This window comes from Megachile rotundata, chromosome 2 (assembly GCF_050947335.1).
Source record: "Megachile rotundata isolate GNS110a chromosome 2, iyMegRotu1, whole genome shotgun sequence".
NCBI lineage: Eukaryota > Metazoa > Arthropoda > Insecta > Hymenoptera > Megachilidae > Megachile > Megachile rotundata.
The window spans coordinates 9,787,710-9,804,745 of NC_134984.1; the positions used below are offsets into that span (position 1 = coordinate 9,787,710).

Consider the following 17,036-nt stretch of genomic DNA (forward strand, 5'->3'; position numbering starts at 1 on the left):
AAATAGTACAAATTTAAAAATAGTGAAATTTAGAAATGTAGAAACTTGCAAATTTAAAAACTTGGGAATTTAGAAAAGTAATTAAAAAATTAGCGTTTAAACTTTTAAGGGACAGACTATATTAAATGCATAAATCGAAAACTAGCAGTGGTGCAAAAAAAAGAAACAAGATTGATTTATGTTAAAATTAATAATAGAGAAGCAAAGCACTTAAAAGACTGGAGACAAGTTTCCACCATCTTGCAATATAATGAGCGATTTTTTAATGTTCTTCCGAGATATTCTGCATTAATTAGGCATTAGTTTAAACATCTTTATGCACTTACCGTTGTAACAGCTTGTTCAATGAGAACTGTACACGAGAAAACTCGCGACCTGTCCTTTAAGTGTTAACACATTACAATGTATTAATAGAGTGATTCACCAGCAACGAGTTACATGTTTTACAAGATCATTTACATTACACTTTTTATTGATTATGAACAATTATTTATTTGTCGTATATGAAAATTCGTAAAAGAAAACAACGAACTATTTCATGTTAATTTTGCTTTATTTTAATTCACATTTATAAACTTTTATATTTTTAAGTTCTCAAATTTTCAAATATCTAAAATTTTGAATTTTTAACTTTTCAAGTTCCTAAATTTTCAAATTTCAAAATTTTCAAGTTTCTACATTTTCAAGTTTCTCAGTTTTTCAATTTCTAAATTTCTAAATTTCTAAATTTTCAAATTTCTAAATTTCTAAAATTCTAAATTTTCAAGTTTCTAAATTTCCCAATTTCTCAAGTTTTGAATTTCTAAATTTCTAAATTTCCCAATTTCTAAATGTTCCAGTTTCTCAAGTTTTGAATTTCTAAATTTCTAAATTTTTCAATTTCTAAATTTTTCAATTTCTAAATTTCTCAATTTCTCAATTCCTAAACTTCCAAATTTTCAAAATCTCAAATTCCCAAGTTCGAAATTTTTAAATTCTTGCAATTTCTAATTTCCAAATTCCATCATTGTTAATTACACCTTGGAACTTGGCATTTTAAATAAAATTCCTATTTACATCAACAGCAGCAGATTCCTATTATATTGCCACTAACATAGCTATAACACTAAATAATTTCTAAAACTGATAATACAGTACATTAAACAAGTAATTTCCTCCTTTAATATTAAAACTGTTGAATTCTATTAAAATATCCTACTCATGTCTGTGTACTCACTGTTAAGAAAACATCACTAGTAAAATAGAAATGGCAATATAACGAGAGTCTATAAAACCCCTCATATAGACAACCCTCGAATAACACAAATACTCTTATAAAAAATTATAGAAATTTTTCGATAACGTAAATGTATACATAAAAAAGACATTCACAATAAAAAAGAAGGAAAACAAAAAAGTTCATAAGAAGTCAAACATTTATACAAAGCATGCAATTAAAGTATCGTGTTACACGAGGATCATCGTTATTTTTAAAAATACTAATTTAACTTTCTTAATTGCAGACTCACGAAGTAAGAACTATGATAAAGCACCCCGTTTCCGGTGAATCAATTGAAACAACTCGTCATAGAAAAGGAATTTACAACATGCGATATTGTAACGAAATTCAGAATCAAGTCGCAGGGTTTCTTGAACTTATGTAGTCCGCGGTTTTAAACATTTTCTTGACCCCATAATCAAATTTTTAATAATTACTATTTAGTTATGTTAAGTAGTTAACCAGTTAACTGTGGCGATCTTTTTGCAAAGCGCGCATCAGTATATGTCGCGATAATCAAGCGATGACGAGTTAGCTCTCAAGAATTTATGAATCCATTTCAAATCATTTACACTTTTTATTTGTTTATTTCATTTCGCGTTGACCTCTAAACATTTTAAACATATTACAATATACGAATATAATTTAGTTGTCGCCAAAATTACAATTTAAATATCAAATTGTAACAAAATTTTACGCATGACGGATATAGTCGTCATGGCTTGAAATTCTGCCACATCTCTAGTCGTCAAACACACTTAACTGGTTAAGTAACAAATACAAAATGGTTTTCATCATTTTTATTGAATGAATTATTTGAATAAAAGCGAAAAGTTGGGGATGTAAAGTTAATTTCGCGGACCACAGTTCAAGAACCTATGTATTAGCGTATCAAGCATGTTCCACTCTTGCAGATGCATAGAGAAATAATGTAATGGAAAATTACCAGCAAAATTCAGATTTCCAATGTTAAATGAGGCCGGTGTCGCGTGGTACCCATGCATTGGGTAGTATCCGGAATACTGTAATGGTACCCTGTCATTTCCGTATAAACTGCTACTGTAGGCGCTATAATCTAGCTTCTGAAAGAAAAAGAGTCAGTTAGTGAAACGCGGAAGACACTCTTAAAAGGTATAATAGATTAGAACCCTCAAAGAACCTCTCATCAATTATCGTAAAATCTAAGAAACTCTTTGAAAGTGTCTTTAATCCTTTGCACTCCTGTAATTCTTTTACCAACTTACATATACATAAACAAAATTTACTTAATTTACAAAATAGAGCAGGAAGGGGATTTTAGAAGGTGACTTGTTTGTCACAGTAAAATATTAAGACACTTGATATTTAATTATTTGCAATTACAATTTTTTTAGCAAGAAAAATTCAGAGGATGTATAATGACTCATAGTCAAAGGATTAACAAGAAATTTTATAATAATTTAACAATTATAACAATTTGGTATAATTGTACAAGAATTTGCTGTAATTGTATAACAATTTGGTATAATTGTATAAGAATTTGCTGTTATTGTATAACAATTTTCTATAATTTGGTATATTTGAATAATAATACGATAACTTGCAATAGTAATTTCATGTAAAATTCAATAGTAAAATTCATAGGGTTGTTTATATTGTATAATAGTACTTTTTATTATAATACATTTACCTGAGAAGAGGACGATATATTTTGGGCTACGTTGGGAAAATTCGGTGTGCCGCTGTTGTAAGTAGCATAAGACGAATATTGAGTCATGGAACTCGGGGACGTGTAAGAGGTCAAGTAAGAACCTTGCAATCCCGAGGTGTTTTTCCCAGCTGTAGCCGATCCATATGGGGGTGAGTTGTATATACTATAAACAGAAATTTACTATTTAATTCGATTACTTTATTTCTTATTTAACTGATATACCGTGGACGAGTTAACTCATTCAAGCAAATTACAGTGTCTAGTCATCGAATTAGGACCATTATAAATTTATACCATTTTTCACGTTTTCCGTAAAATTAAAAGTCCTGTTCAAATTGTAATAATATAATTTATTAGCTACGTGATCCTAATTCAATGACCAGGGACTGCACAAAATTCTTTAGTGATTTCTGCCTTTAATTATATTGCTTCTGTTTTTAATGAAAGGCCCCCTCTTTTGAACAGGAAAGCAATGAATTTTGTTTCGTTCGATTATCACATATTTTAAAATGTGTAAAAATAAGTCTAAAATAAGTTTTGTTAATTTTAATAACTTGTATTTTTACTATAAAAGTTGTACAAATTCTTTTAGCAGAAAGTATACTTCCACAAATAAATGAATATACTTACTAATTTTCTAATGTATATAAATTAAAAATTATACTTTTGCAACATTATAATTGTTTAAACGTGCTGAAAGAATATTTAAAGCGATTCATTACGTTTTTCCTATATCTTTCAGTACATTTTAAAAAATTTAAAAACTTGATTAAACCGGAAATTTTATTGCGCAAATCAGGTAAATCACTTTATTGCGCAAGTTATTTGAACAGAGTCGGATAAAACGTAATCTGATTAACGATTGGAAGTTATTAATTTTCATTAACGAATAAAAGATGTAATCGGAGCTATTGTAATTGAAAGATATGAACTCGGTAATCAATCACGGAATGATTACGATTTTAATTATTATTGAACTAATATACTACTTGTTTCAAACATGGTATTAATAATAATGCATTTATTATTATTACATAGGAAAACAGAAATTATGATGTTATTACCGATTTTAGTAAAATATAAACTAACTGTTCAGTGAATAATTACAAATTATCGACAAGTGATTATGGATTACAAAAGTTATTTATGATTACTGATAATTGATCGGTGGTTGTGATTACCATAATTATTTTCAATAATCAAGTACAGAGGTAACCATTAATCTGTTCACATTCTGTTGCAAATATGATATATAACACAAATTATTACGAAATTGTTTTTTGTTAAAAATAAATAAATAAATTTTATGAATGACAAAATTATTGATACAATTTTTTTATAATTACAATTTTTTGTTTTTTTGTTTTTACTACAAATGACTTTCTGGCAATATTTTATTATTTTATGAATATTATAATTATTACGGAATGTCTTATTTAATTTATTTAATGGATATTTATTTAAGGAAAATGATGAGAATAGGGATTTTCTTGATTATTCTAGGGGAATCCATAAGGTATGTGATAAATTCATGGAAGATGTTAAAATAACAACTCTGTAGGGTGATTTCCCTGAAAGTAAATGATTTCATCAAATCCCTTAACTATTTTTTGTTATTGTTAAATTAGATTAGGTTAGGTTAGATTAAGTTTTCTTTTCTATATTTGGAGTTTCATGAAGTACCTACCGTAGAAAAATGAGTTCAGGTAAGGTGAAGTGGGGTAAGTGCAGACTGATTTTTGTAAAGTTGGTATTTAAACGTAAGTATTTTCAGTCTGCTATGTAAATACTTAACGCTGTCGATACCGAACGCTTTGCACAATTACTACTATTTAATTAATATTAACTAGGATCTTAATTTTCCTCGTACATTTTGATTTTGATAGGAAATTGTTTAAAATGTCAACTACTCTGCACTTTCCCCGAAAATGGGGTAAGAGCGTAACTTGAAGTTAAATACTTTGAAACTTTATTTTATGTGCAATGGGGCAAGAGCAGAATTATTAACAAATCTGCTATAAAATGCTTTTTACTGCATTATGCAAGTACTCTATACTGCAAACAAGTACTCTTAGCTGAAATATAAAAGGGGATATAGTGTAACAAAACAAGGAAACAAATATACTAAATGGAGAAATTTCGCGCATATTGCAATAAAAATAGCCTGTATACGCACTTGCCCCGTTTATGAACTTACCCCACTTCACCTTACTTTGATTTGTAGCGCACTCGTGGTTCCAATGTGACAAATCATATTTGAATTTTTAATGTGTATTAATTTGAAGTTTAAGTTCAATTATAATTTGCAATCACAATAGTCTACGACCGCTTAATATAAAATAGATATAACATTTTAATTTTCTGTATTTATTTCAATATTGTAGCTGTGTATAGTTTTGACTGACGCAGCAGACACAAGGGATAAAAAGAATGATTAAATCAGAAGTGATTGAAAAATTGAATGAAACGAATATTGGAAAATAAATACCTGTTATAATATTGATTGGCTCCGTACAATGAACTGTAGTCGGCCTTTTCCATAGAATCTGGATACTCCTGCTCTTTTTCCTCGGCATTTTCGTCGATGTACAACTCCCCGCCGGGCACGCTGTCGTTCTCGGGGCAATCTTGCACCTCGTTCTTGACCTCCGTAGCTGCCAGTGTGATCAAAACGATTCACGTTCACATACTTTCGATTTGTTATATTTCTTTTAAGTCTATTTTAACATTTAATTATTTATTTTTTATTGGTTTATTGAAACAGCGACAAACATATTTTGACAACACTGTTCTGATTGAAATGACAATAAGTCTATTTCGGGAAGATAATTTTATTTTATATTTTGGGAGATAAGTCTATTTTATATTTAGGATAATAAATCTATTTTAGGATTTTATTACAATAGCGATACGTTTAGTATTGGAATAATGTTCTATCAAAACAATGATACATCTATTATGGAAACATTGTTCTAATAAAATAAGATGTGTATTAATATTGTTTTATGAAAACAATGGTAACTCCGTTATGGCAACATTGTTCAGTTAAAAGAATGATAAATCAACTTTACATCATTTAAAAACTGTAAGCAATACAAACATAAAAGATTATATAAATTTTCAGATAATTTTATTAAAATACAAACTTAAAATATTTTATAGTTTAAAATATTCGCAAAATCTCTGCAATCTTCATAATTAATGTGGTTGATGTAGTTAAGTAATGGTTGATTCTTAAATCTTCGGTTGTACTTCTAAATGCTTCAGGAGTTGACCACTCTTAAAAATTAAAAAATTAGTAATTGACCCTCTAATTACTAGTAGCTGACTTATACCAGAAGAAATATATTTCATTCTTGAAATTTTCACAAGGTATACATTTTTCTATCTGAATCGTATTCTTCATAGAAGCGTCAGGAAAATAGAAATGTAATGGTATATTATATTAATGAATTTAGATGCTATTACTAAATATGTAGTTAATACTAGTATAAGTAAAATAGTTATTACTTAATAGTTAATAATGAATAACTATTTAGATAGTACTTCACTTCATATGTAATCATTTCAAAAAACTACCTGATGTGGCATCTGAATTCACATTCTTGAAAAGTGAATTACTTATAAAAACCTTATTTTATGTCTTCTAAAAACTGGTCAACTCATACCTTCACCTAAAGCATTCTCAGTAAAAATTATGAATAAGCTTTTCTCGTAGTCACGGTTTGAAGGAGTAAATACAACTCGTACCTTCACCATTGATGTTTCTTTAGGAAGAAAAACGGATGGAGGATATTTGATTTCATCTAGAATTGCGACGCGTAATTAATTTCCAGAACAATTAGCCCGGTTAGATTATAAGTTGTGTCGAGTATTTTATGAGGGTGGAACTACCGACGGTTTCTGGTTTAATTCAATCGAGCAGTTAAAGAAATCCGAAAAATACTTTAAATCCCTGGATTTAATTAACTCTGGATTTATGGAACCTTAAAATGATGACTCTTAGATTCTTTTTTTTTTGGAGGATGAAAATTATTAAGAAAGTTTTGTCAAAATGAGTGCTGGTAAATTCTTTGTTTTAGATTATAGTAATTATTAAGAAATTTTTGTCAAAATGAGGGCTCTCAATTTATTTATTTTAGATTATGGAAATTATGAAGAAATTTTTGAGACAAAATAATGGCTCTAAAGTTTTTTATTTTAGATTATGGAAATTATTAAGAAATTTTTATTAAAATAATGGCTCTAAAATTCTTTATTTTACATTATGAAAATTATGAAGAAATTTTTGGTAAAAATGGTGGCTCTTAAATTTTTTATTTTACATTATGGAAATTACTAAGAAATTTTTATTAAAATGATAGCTCTAAAATTCTTTATTTTGCATTATGAAAATTATGAAAAAATTTTTGACAAAAATGGTGGCTCTTAAATTTTTTATTTTAGATTATGGAAATTATTAAGTAGTATTTGTCAAAGTATTCTTGGTTTATGTATTATCCATTATTTATTTATTTTTATAGTCTACTTTCAATGTAATTATACATATTCGTAAAACTAGAGTTAGAATAGTTTTATTAGAATTTTCCGAAATCCATTACAAGTTTGAAGAAATAAATCTTCTCGTTATGTAACTTAATCTTTGAAAAAAAAATTTAGATACAGTTATATAAAAATTTAAATTCATCTGCATAGTGTTTGGAAAAAATGTATTTATATCGCAAGAAATGACAATTGCAATAAATTGTAAATTTATTCAATCAATTTTATGGATCGCTAAATTATAGATATTGTTAAAATGCGTCCATCTTTATAATTTACAATGCGTGTATTTTTATCATTCACTAAATACATCATATTGCACAATAATATCCTAGTCAATAAATATTATGAAAACTAATAATTGATTGGTAAATTGTATCAATGACATTTATTCATTTAATAACGTTCTTCATCAGTTTTTTCTTTTGCGTTTTTATTCAATTCTTCAATTACAATTTTATTATTTTTATTCAGCTTTTCATTTGCGTTTTCATTGTTTTTATTCAGCTTTTCATTTGCGTTTTTATTGTTTTTATTCACTGTTTCATTTTTTATTTCATTGTTTCCATTCAGCTTTTCATTTGATTTTTTATGGTTTCTGTTCAATTTTTCATTAAAAGTGTTTTTGAAGTTGTTTTTTAACTGAAGATTATTTTGTAAAAAAGGCTGTAAGTGGTATTTTTAAAAATATTACAGTTTACGAAGAATCGATAGTCGATAAAAAACAATCGTATGTTACAGGGTACACTGTTTTCAATGCATACTGATAATTTACGATTGTACGAAAATAAATTTGTTAATGTGAAATTTTTGTATCGAAAGAAGTGTGTACTTCCTGCCACGAGATGCTTTAATCTGTGTATTTTTATAAAATATCTTAACCGAGTATTTTTGTTAAATATCTTAACACAGTATTTTGGTGAAATATCAATTATTTTACGTGATAATTCATTCAGTATTACATAAACAATTCACTGTTCTGTGTTTTCATATTACGATAAAATATTGTTAGAATTATTATTTTTAAATTTTATGTTTGGTTAAGTTTGAAACATTTAAAGGAGACCTATAACACATTCTTCTCCAAAACAATCTAACTCTACGTAATCTAAAATAGATATAGTTTTGCAAACAAATTACCAGGAAAATTTATATGTATAATTCAATAGTTTATGTTTGATTACAACTTAATAATGTATTGTATATGTATACATATTTAATAATTCATCATTTTCATGTTCGACGAGTGTTAAATATAAGTCGTTTATTTTGAAAGATGTCTAAATCCATTTATGTTTAAATTCAGACATGTAATAATTTGCATTTCAATGAAATTAAAAATATACGCACTGAAGTGTACCTGAGAGAGTTAAATTTATAATTTCTATTAAAACAATAGCAATTATTAAGTTAATTTGTTTTTCTACCGAGAATAGACTTCAGCCATTTGCAAAATTAACAACTATATTTGTCATCAAATTTGAAATAGCCATTCCATACAATTTAAATCACTTCGAAGTGAAAAAACAGTATTTTATTTATTTTATGTTTCATTACAACTCTTGAAAACCATTTATGCAATTCAAGAAATCTAACTACATAAATTACTGCATGTCTATATTTTATGTATACGGAAAGGATTTGAAGAAATCATGGTGCTTCGCTGGTACATGTATATGACATTAATACTAATTAATTATTATATTAACTATTTATTAATTCATTGTAATTATCATCATCGTTGCCTTCGAAATAATGTATTGCACTTAGGCCACTTTCAAAGTCAATTTTTCAAACATCAAATTAACTGCGAAAATTTATATGTCGAAAATGATCTGGATGCTTAGCCGCAAAATGTATTTTATGACAATTAACAACAGGTGATACATGTCACTACAGATAACAACAAACAACTGGCAATTAAGCTACTTTCAAAATAAACGGCTCATATATTCTAAATATGACATTGAAACGCATTGAAATGTGTTGACATAAACAAAGAAAAATATTTAATCGTGAAATTCGTATGAAATATTGTTTTTTACGTTTCATGTATTTGCATTAATTCTTTCATGGCCGAAAGAGTTTGAAATATTTTACACGTTTTATATTTACATATATGATATTTTATAATTTATATGTTTTATTGTTTAAAATACTCTACAATGGAGTTAAAAAATTCAATCTTGTTTTGGTTAGAAATACTGAATCTATCATGTACAAAGGGATGATTAAAATATTATTTAGTTTCGTTTTTGTCCAAGAGTGTGTCAAACATTTCTGGTTTCCCTTACAATAACAATACAATCGAAACTATTATGTATGGTTACTTGTATTTTATCTCTGTTTTATTCAGTTGTCTTTTATCTAAGCATTTACTAGACCTATTTATTCCAAATTATAGTAAAATGCACCAAAATTGTAATTGATCTAATGTACCAAAAATGTGAACTTAATGTACAAAAATTGTTAATGTAATGTACTAGTACTGTTATTTATCTACTGCATCAAGTTTGTATTTAATCTAATATACTAAACTTGTTGATTTAATATACCAAAATTGTTGATCTAATGCTAAAATTGTAACTGATTTGATGTATCAAAATTGTAATTGATCTAACGTTCCAAAAATGTGAACTTAATGTACAAAAATTGTTAATGTAATGTACTAGTACTGTTATTTATCTACTGCATCAAGTTTGTAATTAATCTAATATACTAAACTTGTTGATTTAATATACCAAAATTGTTGATCTATTGCTAAAATTGTAACTGATTTGATGTATCAAAATTGTAATTCATCTAATGTACCAAAAATGTGGACTTAATGTACTAAAATTGTTATTTTCTTGGTACACCAAGTTTGTAATTAATCTATTTTACCAAAATTTGTTGATCTAATATGCTACAACTGAAATTCGTCTGATGTACCAAAACTGTATTTGATCTAATATCCCAAAAATGTGGACTTAATGTACAAAAAACTGTTATTTATCTACTGTACCAATTTGTAAATAATCTAACATATTGTTGATCTAATATGCTAAAATTGTAATTAATGTACGAAAATTGTTTTGTACATTAATTATACCAAATTGTAATATAATATACCAAATATTATATTACAATATACCAAAATTGTAGTTGACCTAACGTCCCAAAATTGTAATTAATCTAATGCACCATTTGTTGATCTACCATATCAAACTTATGGACCCAACCAAAATTATAATTAATTTAAGATATCAAAATTGTAACTAATCCAAGGTACCAAACTTGTAATCTACCACAATGCTACTCCTACAGTTAGCAAAAACTGCTATAACTGGTGCCTAAGATCAAATTTCATATTTCAAATAGTGACCATTCCTTTTCACACTAAACCTACCGATACACACTTACTCTCAAATTAAAAATGAAGTTGAAAACTTCATGATAACAATGATGATGAACAAATGATAAAACATAAATTAATATACACATTAATTCTATACCTTCATGAAGATTAGCTAAGATTCTAAAGAAATTGTCTTAATAAATTTCGTAAAATGAAAAACTCGTAAAAGGGTCATTTGTCCTTTTTGGTAGTTTTAGTGTTAAGGTAGTATGCACATAATATAAATGTAGTTTTAAAAGAATGAGCAATTTTAAAAGAAAATCAAGCAATATATACATAGGAACTTTATTTACCATTGTTTGGGGCACGAGGGTGCTGTACCGAGGCCTCTGTGGACGAAGACACGTTACCAGCATTGTCTAAAACGCCTGCTGGTTTCGTCGGATCATTGTCTTCGGTTAACATATCACTCTGCCTGGAACAAGCAAGATCGAACAACGATTTATCGATCTGACCACTTGCTGGCTATCGAGGTATTCGCTGCACATTGCTTATAAACTATGTCTCCCAGAACTTCTGGGAGAAACTTTAAACTAGTGGTACAAACATCAAATTTTCTTTTCATCTATTTTTAAATAAACTTCTCTTATTTCTAAATTTTATTCTGGTAATACGTTCTTGTATTTATTTTATATTTTAACCCTTTACACTCGGTTGTCCTCTTCGAGAGGACATTTTAGATGGCAAAATAAATCTTCGAGTGCAAAGGGTTATTCTTTCTTTAAAGATTTAAATGTTTCTTTTACCTTGTTTAATCTGTTTATGGACACTAGAGAAATTTAATATATTTTGCTGATCATAAGATATTCATATTTTCAAGTTTTTTCAGTCTTTTCCATATTCATAAGGTATCCATATTTTCAATCTTGGATATAGTTTCTTCAAGAAATAAAAATCTTCGAAAGATTTTGTATGCATTGTTATTCAAGCTTTAAATCTGATAGTAAGATTTATAGTAAACTTATGTCTATAGTTGTTGTCCATAATTTTGTGTATTTACGTAAAAATTTTATTTTATGCGATTAACAAAGACTAAGTCACATTAGAGTGACATTTAATAATTTTTTAATTCGCAAAAGTAAAATAACAATATGTATTTAAGATACATAGCTATACTAATAATTAATACCTATTTTTAAATTACATTTTTGTTAATAATAATAATAATTGCATGATACTTTAAATAATTCGATGCAAGATTGTTAAGTTTTTTATTTTTCAAATACGTAAATTATGTATACTGTCAAATAATTTAAATTATATATTATTAAATAATTAATAATACTAGTTTAAATTACGTATACATACATATACACATAATATATGTATGTATATGTTATCTTTTAATAAATAATATCACATATATTTAAAAATTAATATTTTACTAGTAGACTCTAATTAAACAAGATAAGATACAAAATTTGTAACAGCGACTTAAATAAATTTTAATATATTTCTATGTTTAATAATTCTTCCATTGTTCTTGAAAGCTGTTATAATTAGAAATTACACTGTCGAATTTTTCATTTTAGACGCGTCCAAAAATTCTTTTATTATATTCTCAAAATTATCCTCTCATTCTGGGCCGACACATGGTTCCCTTGTCCATCGAAGGAAAAGAGTTAACGGCAGCTTCATTATTATCTGCCAATTGCGTGTCGAAGAGGTGGAGTGACCAGATGGGTAGGCGTACACCAGGTAAAACAGGTATCAGCCAATGAGACCTCCTTTCACGACGTTTTACATTATGTATTCTTTATGTTGCCAAGTCACTGGTATCTGTCCGTGCTCCGCCCTTATCCGCGTATATACTCGCCAACCTGCACTATACAGCGAGAAAGGATATTTTGCATAAAGCTCCCTTCATACATATAATATTATTAGAAATGTGTTATAATTAAATGGAGCTGCGATTTAATTTTTAAAGAAAAATTCTGTAAAGAATTCTATAAAAATTTTCAAGAAAAATTTGGTGTTCAATGTGCATTATATCTAGGGGTACTGTTTTTACTACTACTCTATTTGAAATGAGTATTCAGTGTTTTTTGACTACATTCTGAATTATTATTAGACCGAGAGAAGTCGGTTATCGATTGTTTATATTTGAAAATACATTTATTGTTATGGAGGAAGTGGCACCGTAAAGTTCTTTTGTTAAAAAGTTTTATTGAGTGTACGAAGAAAATATTTATGTTGAATTATGCTAACTTGTATTGGAATTATTTTGAAATTTGTTAATGTTTGTTAAATGTTTTTAACATTTTAATACTTTTTGTTAAATATGCTATTTTGGAATATTCCACTTTGAAATATTTTATATTGCAATACTCTATTTTGAAGTTATTCCAGTTTGATATATGCTATTTTGAAGTTTCAGATATTCTATTCTAAAATGATCTATTTTGGAATATTTAATTTTAGAATATTTTGATTCGATATATCTTATTTTTAAATTATTGCACTTTAAAATGTTGTAGAGTAGAGTTGTTCCGTATTGAGATATTTTATTCTGAAAGATTCTAGTTTGATCTGTTTAATTTTAGAATATTCTACTTTGCAATATTTCATTTTTAAATTATTGCGCTTTGAGATATTCTAGTGTAGAGTTACTCCACTTTGAGATATTTTACCCTGAAATATTCTATTTTAAATGATTTTATTTTGGAGTATTCTATTCTGCAATATTCTAATTCAAACTCGTTCTAATCTCAGATATTCGTCTTCTTATGTTCATACTTAATTTACCAATGTACAAAACAATTGAAAATTCATTATATTACACTTACTATGAATTTTAGAATAACTATGCAATGATTTATTAATTTGAATTCATTAACTACAAATATATTATACATTTTATGATAATAATATTATCCATTCCTGCTTTTTATTTAAGCTAAAAATAACATTACTTGCTTCTGTAATTTTAATTGCACGACCACAAATACTCGCCGAAACAAATTGCAGAAAGAAGATCCTGAAGTCCAACAATACCGTGTTTGATAATAAAATAGTATTGTGTTTTAAAGTAGCAGAAGGTCTCGAAATAAATATTTGGTTCGAGATAAATACTTTCTTGTGTATGCAATTTCCAAACATTCCTACTTCTAAATTTTCAAATATTCAAATATTAAAATTTTAAGACTTCAAAGTTTCAAATATTCAATCTTCCAAATTTAAAAATTTTTTAATTTTAAAATTACTAAACTCTCCAATTTTAGATTTACAAATTCTAAGATTTCCAAACTTCCTTTCCATGTTACTAAATTCATAAATTTTCAAATTTGTAAATTATCAAATTACTAAATTACCAAATAATTCAAATAATTCAAGTAACTCAAGTAATTCAAACAATTCAAATAATTCAAATTATACAAATTATGAGATTCGATTTTATGGGATTTGACTATTTTGAAATACTCAAATTTCAAAATTCTGAAACTCCATATCTCCCAAAAATTGTTAGCGTCTACCCTCCATATAATCGAACATATAATAAAAAATATGTTCGATTAAACTATAACAAAAAACAATTCTTTTCATTTCAAGCATTGCTATTTAAACGCATTTAAACGAAGAAACTATTAATTCGATAATGATATCGTCAAATTCGATTATACAAATGTATAATCGTTCGTTATTTTCGTTATCAATTAATTAGATAACGAAATCAGCGTGTGGTAAGTTTAAAATTAAAACAAGCTCTATTCAAATCTTAAATGAAAATTTTATCGAGGTGTCAAGTATCGACGCAGACTGAATAAACCTTTAGCAAGAAGCACTGAACTTTTACATCAATATTTACGTCACTATCCACGAAAATAAACGAAAAGTCTAAAACGGGTTTTCTTATTTATCAAAAATGTATAAACCTTTGTTAAAAAAAATCGTAAAGATGGACGATATATGTTAAAACTATGCTTATGAGTGAAACTCGAGTCCATTTTTGTAATTTAAAAAAAGCATAACATTAACAGCGTTTATTTTTTGTATAAAAATTGATTAAAAGTGCCATGTCAGTCATTTCTTGGAGACGTATAAATTTTCACATTTATCTATCATATATTTTGGAGGAAACCATTTTATGAAGATAAGTCTTTTGATGTTTACGTTATTTTCTACTGAACTTTTTGTTTTTATTCTTTTTGTGTAAAAGAGTTTGAGTGTAACACATCTTTTTACTTGATAGCATAAATAACGTAACAATTTTTCTTGTACTTGTTAATTAAAATGTTAAAAAGTAACATAAATTTCAGTTTTTAATTCGATTTTCAACTCTCTGTTACACCAAAAATATAAAAAATGAAAATTTTGTAGTTAATGAATTAAACACCCATTTTCTCATCTGGTTGCATTGTCATTTCTGTTGAAAATTTTTTTGCATAATTTTCATTTTTATTTGATTACGAAGAAATTCGATCTTTTTCATTGTATTTTTTAATAAATTTCAAAATAACATCTTTCTTTTAAGAAGAAATGAACTTGAGTTAGTCTAGCTTTTAGGTGCAGAAAAGAGAGTTCAATATCGTTTAACTTGCAACAGCGATGTCACATTGTTCTGATCAACGTCGCCATTAATGTTAGCGAAACACAATACTTCTACGCGCTTCTTTTCTTCTTAGGGTTTCTCACACTTTGTGAAAATTAAATAAAATAACTACTGTTATTATTCAAAACATTTCAAATTCAACTATCTCAAAATAATATATTTCAAATGAGAATATTCCAAAATAAAATATTTCGCATTAAAAGATTCGAAACAATATTTGATTGCAATTTGAACACTGGCTAAATTGTAATTGTGAGTTACAACAATAGAATTTAGATTAATATTTAATTTAACGTCGTTTAATTAGATTTGAATTTTGTTGAAATTCCAGAAACTTGTGATCATTAGAACAGTCTGGTAGTCTTATTGTTTAGTGTAATTTAGTTTCAACATTTTTTTTAAAACGATACTTTACACGTTTTCTGCAATAAATGCTTTGCTTCGACGATAAAAGTCATTCTAGTATGAATTATTTACTTTTTAGAATAATGTGAAAGTGCTTCTTAAAACTTTAATTTGTAAGTTTGAGAACTGTCACATTTTTCGAATTACGGAACTTCAAATTCTCAAGATTTTCAAATTTCTGTGTTTGCTGTATTGTGTATGTGAACTGGTCATTTGACTGATATTCTACTGATTCTAGTAGATGTACATTAATACTCTACTAGTTATTTCATTATTACAATTGTTCTAGTTATATTAATACTATATTAATTATATTAGTTCTATAACTAAGGTGAAGTGGGGAAAGTTCGTAAACAGGCTATTTTTATTACAATATAAGCGAAATTTCTCCATTTAGTATGTTTGTTTCCTCGTTTTGTTTCAGTATATCCCCTTTTATATTTCAGCTAAGAGTACTTGTTTGCAGTATAGAGTACTTGCATAATGCAGTAAAAAGCATTTTATAGCAGATTTGTTAATAATTCTGCTCTTGCCCCATTGCACATGAAATAAAGTTTCAAAGTATTTAACTTCAAGTTACGCTCTTACCCCATTTTCGGGGAAAGAGCAGAGTAGTTTACATTTTAAACAATTTCCTATCAAAATCAAAATGTACAAGGAAAATTAAGGTCCTAGTTAATATTAATTCAATAGTAGTAATTGTGCAAAGCGTTCGATATCGACAGCGTTAAGTATTTACATAGCAGACTGAAAATACTTACGTTTAAATACAAACTTTACAAAAACCAGCCTGCATTTATCCCACTTCACCTTAGTATAATTCTACTAGTTCTAATAATATTCCAAAATTGACATGTTCAAGGTAATTTGACACTAATAGTCTACTGGTTATACTGTTATCATAATTCTACTAGTTCTGTTAATATTCCAAAATTGCCACGGTCAAGGTAATTTGATATTAATAGTCTACTAGTTATACTATTATCATAATTCTACTAGTTATACTAATATTCCAAAATTATCACGTTGAAGACAATTTAATGTCATTACTATATTAGTTATACTACTATCATAATTGTACTAATTAATAAATACTTCTAAAATTGTCACGCTCAGAACAAGTTAATACTAATACTCTATTTTTTATACTACTCCAATTATAGTACTATTATACTACTATGTTAGTTTTGCTATT

At 27.0% G+C, this 17,036-nt stretch overlaps 1 protein-coding gene and 1 long non-coding RNA gene across 8 annotated transcripts in view; one reads left to right on the forward strand and one right to left on the reverse strand.

Moving 5' to 3' along the window:
- eya (eya transcriptional coactivator and phosphatase 2) overlaps window positions 1-17,036 on the reverse strand; it is a 31,861-nt gene that overhangs the window by 6,876 nt on the left and 7,949 nt on the right. For 3 of the 7 annotated variants that reach the window (XM_076542163.1, XM_076542169.1, XM_076542164.1), the window contains exons 2-6: window positions 12,398-12,712; window positions 11,181-11,302; window positions 5,437-5,602; window positions 2,928-3,111; window positions 2,205-2,340 (exon numbers count right to left, since the gene is read on the reverse strand). In XM_076542163.1, the coding sequence (XP_076398278.1) occupies window positions 2,205-2,340; window positions 2,928-3,111; window positions 5,437-5,602; window positions 11,181-11,302; window positions 12,398-12,414 (625 nt within the window). In that variant the 5' untranslated portion in view covers window positions 12,415-12,712. Of the gene's footprint in view, window positions 1-2,204; window positions 2,341-2,927; window positions 3,112-5,436; window positions 5,616-11,179; window positions 11,303-12,397; window positions 12,713-17,036 lie in introns of those variants that run through there. The other 4 variants (XM_076542167.1, XM_076542166.1, XM_076542168.1 and 1 more) reach the window with 4 other exon arrangements.
- LOC143266649 (uncharacterized) lies at window positions 3,474-5,451 on the forward strand. Its single transcript, XR_013041593.1, has 2 exons — window positions 3,474-4,159; window positions 5,333-5,451. It is a non-coding gene; the product is annotated as an uncharacterized LOC143266649 (long non-coding RNA).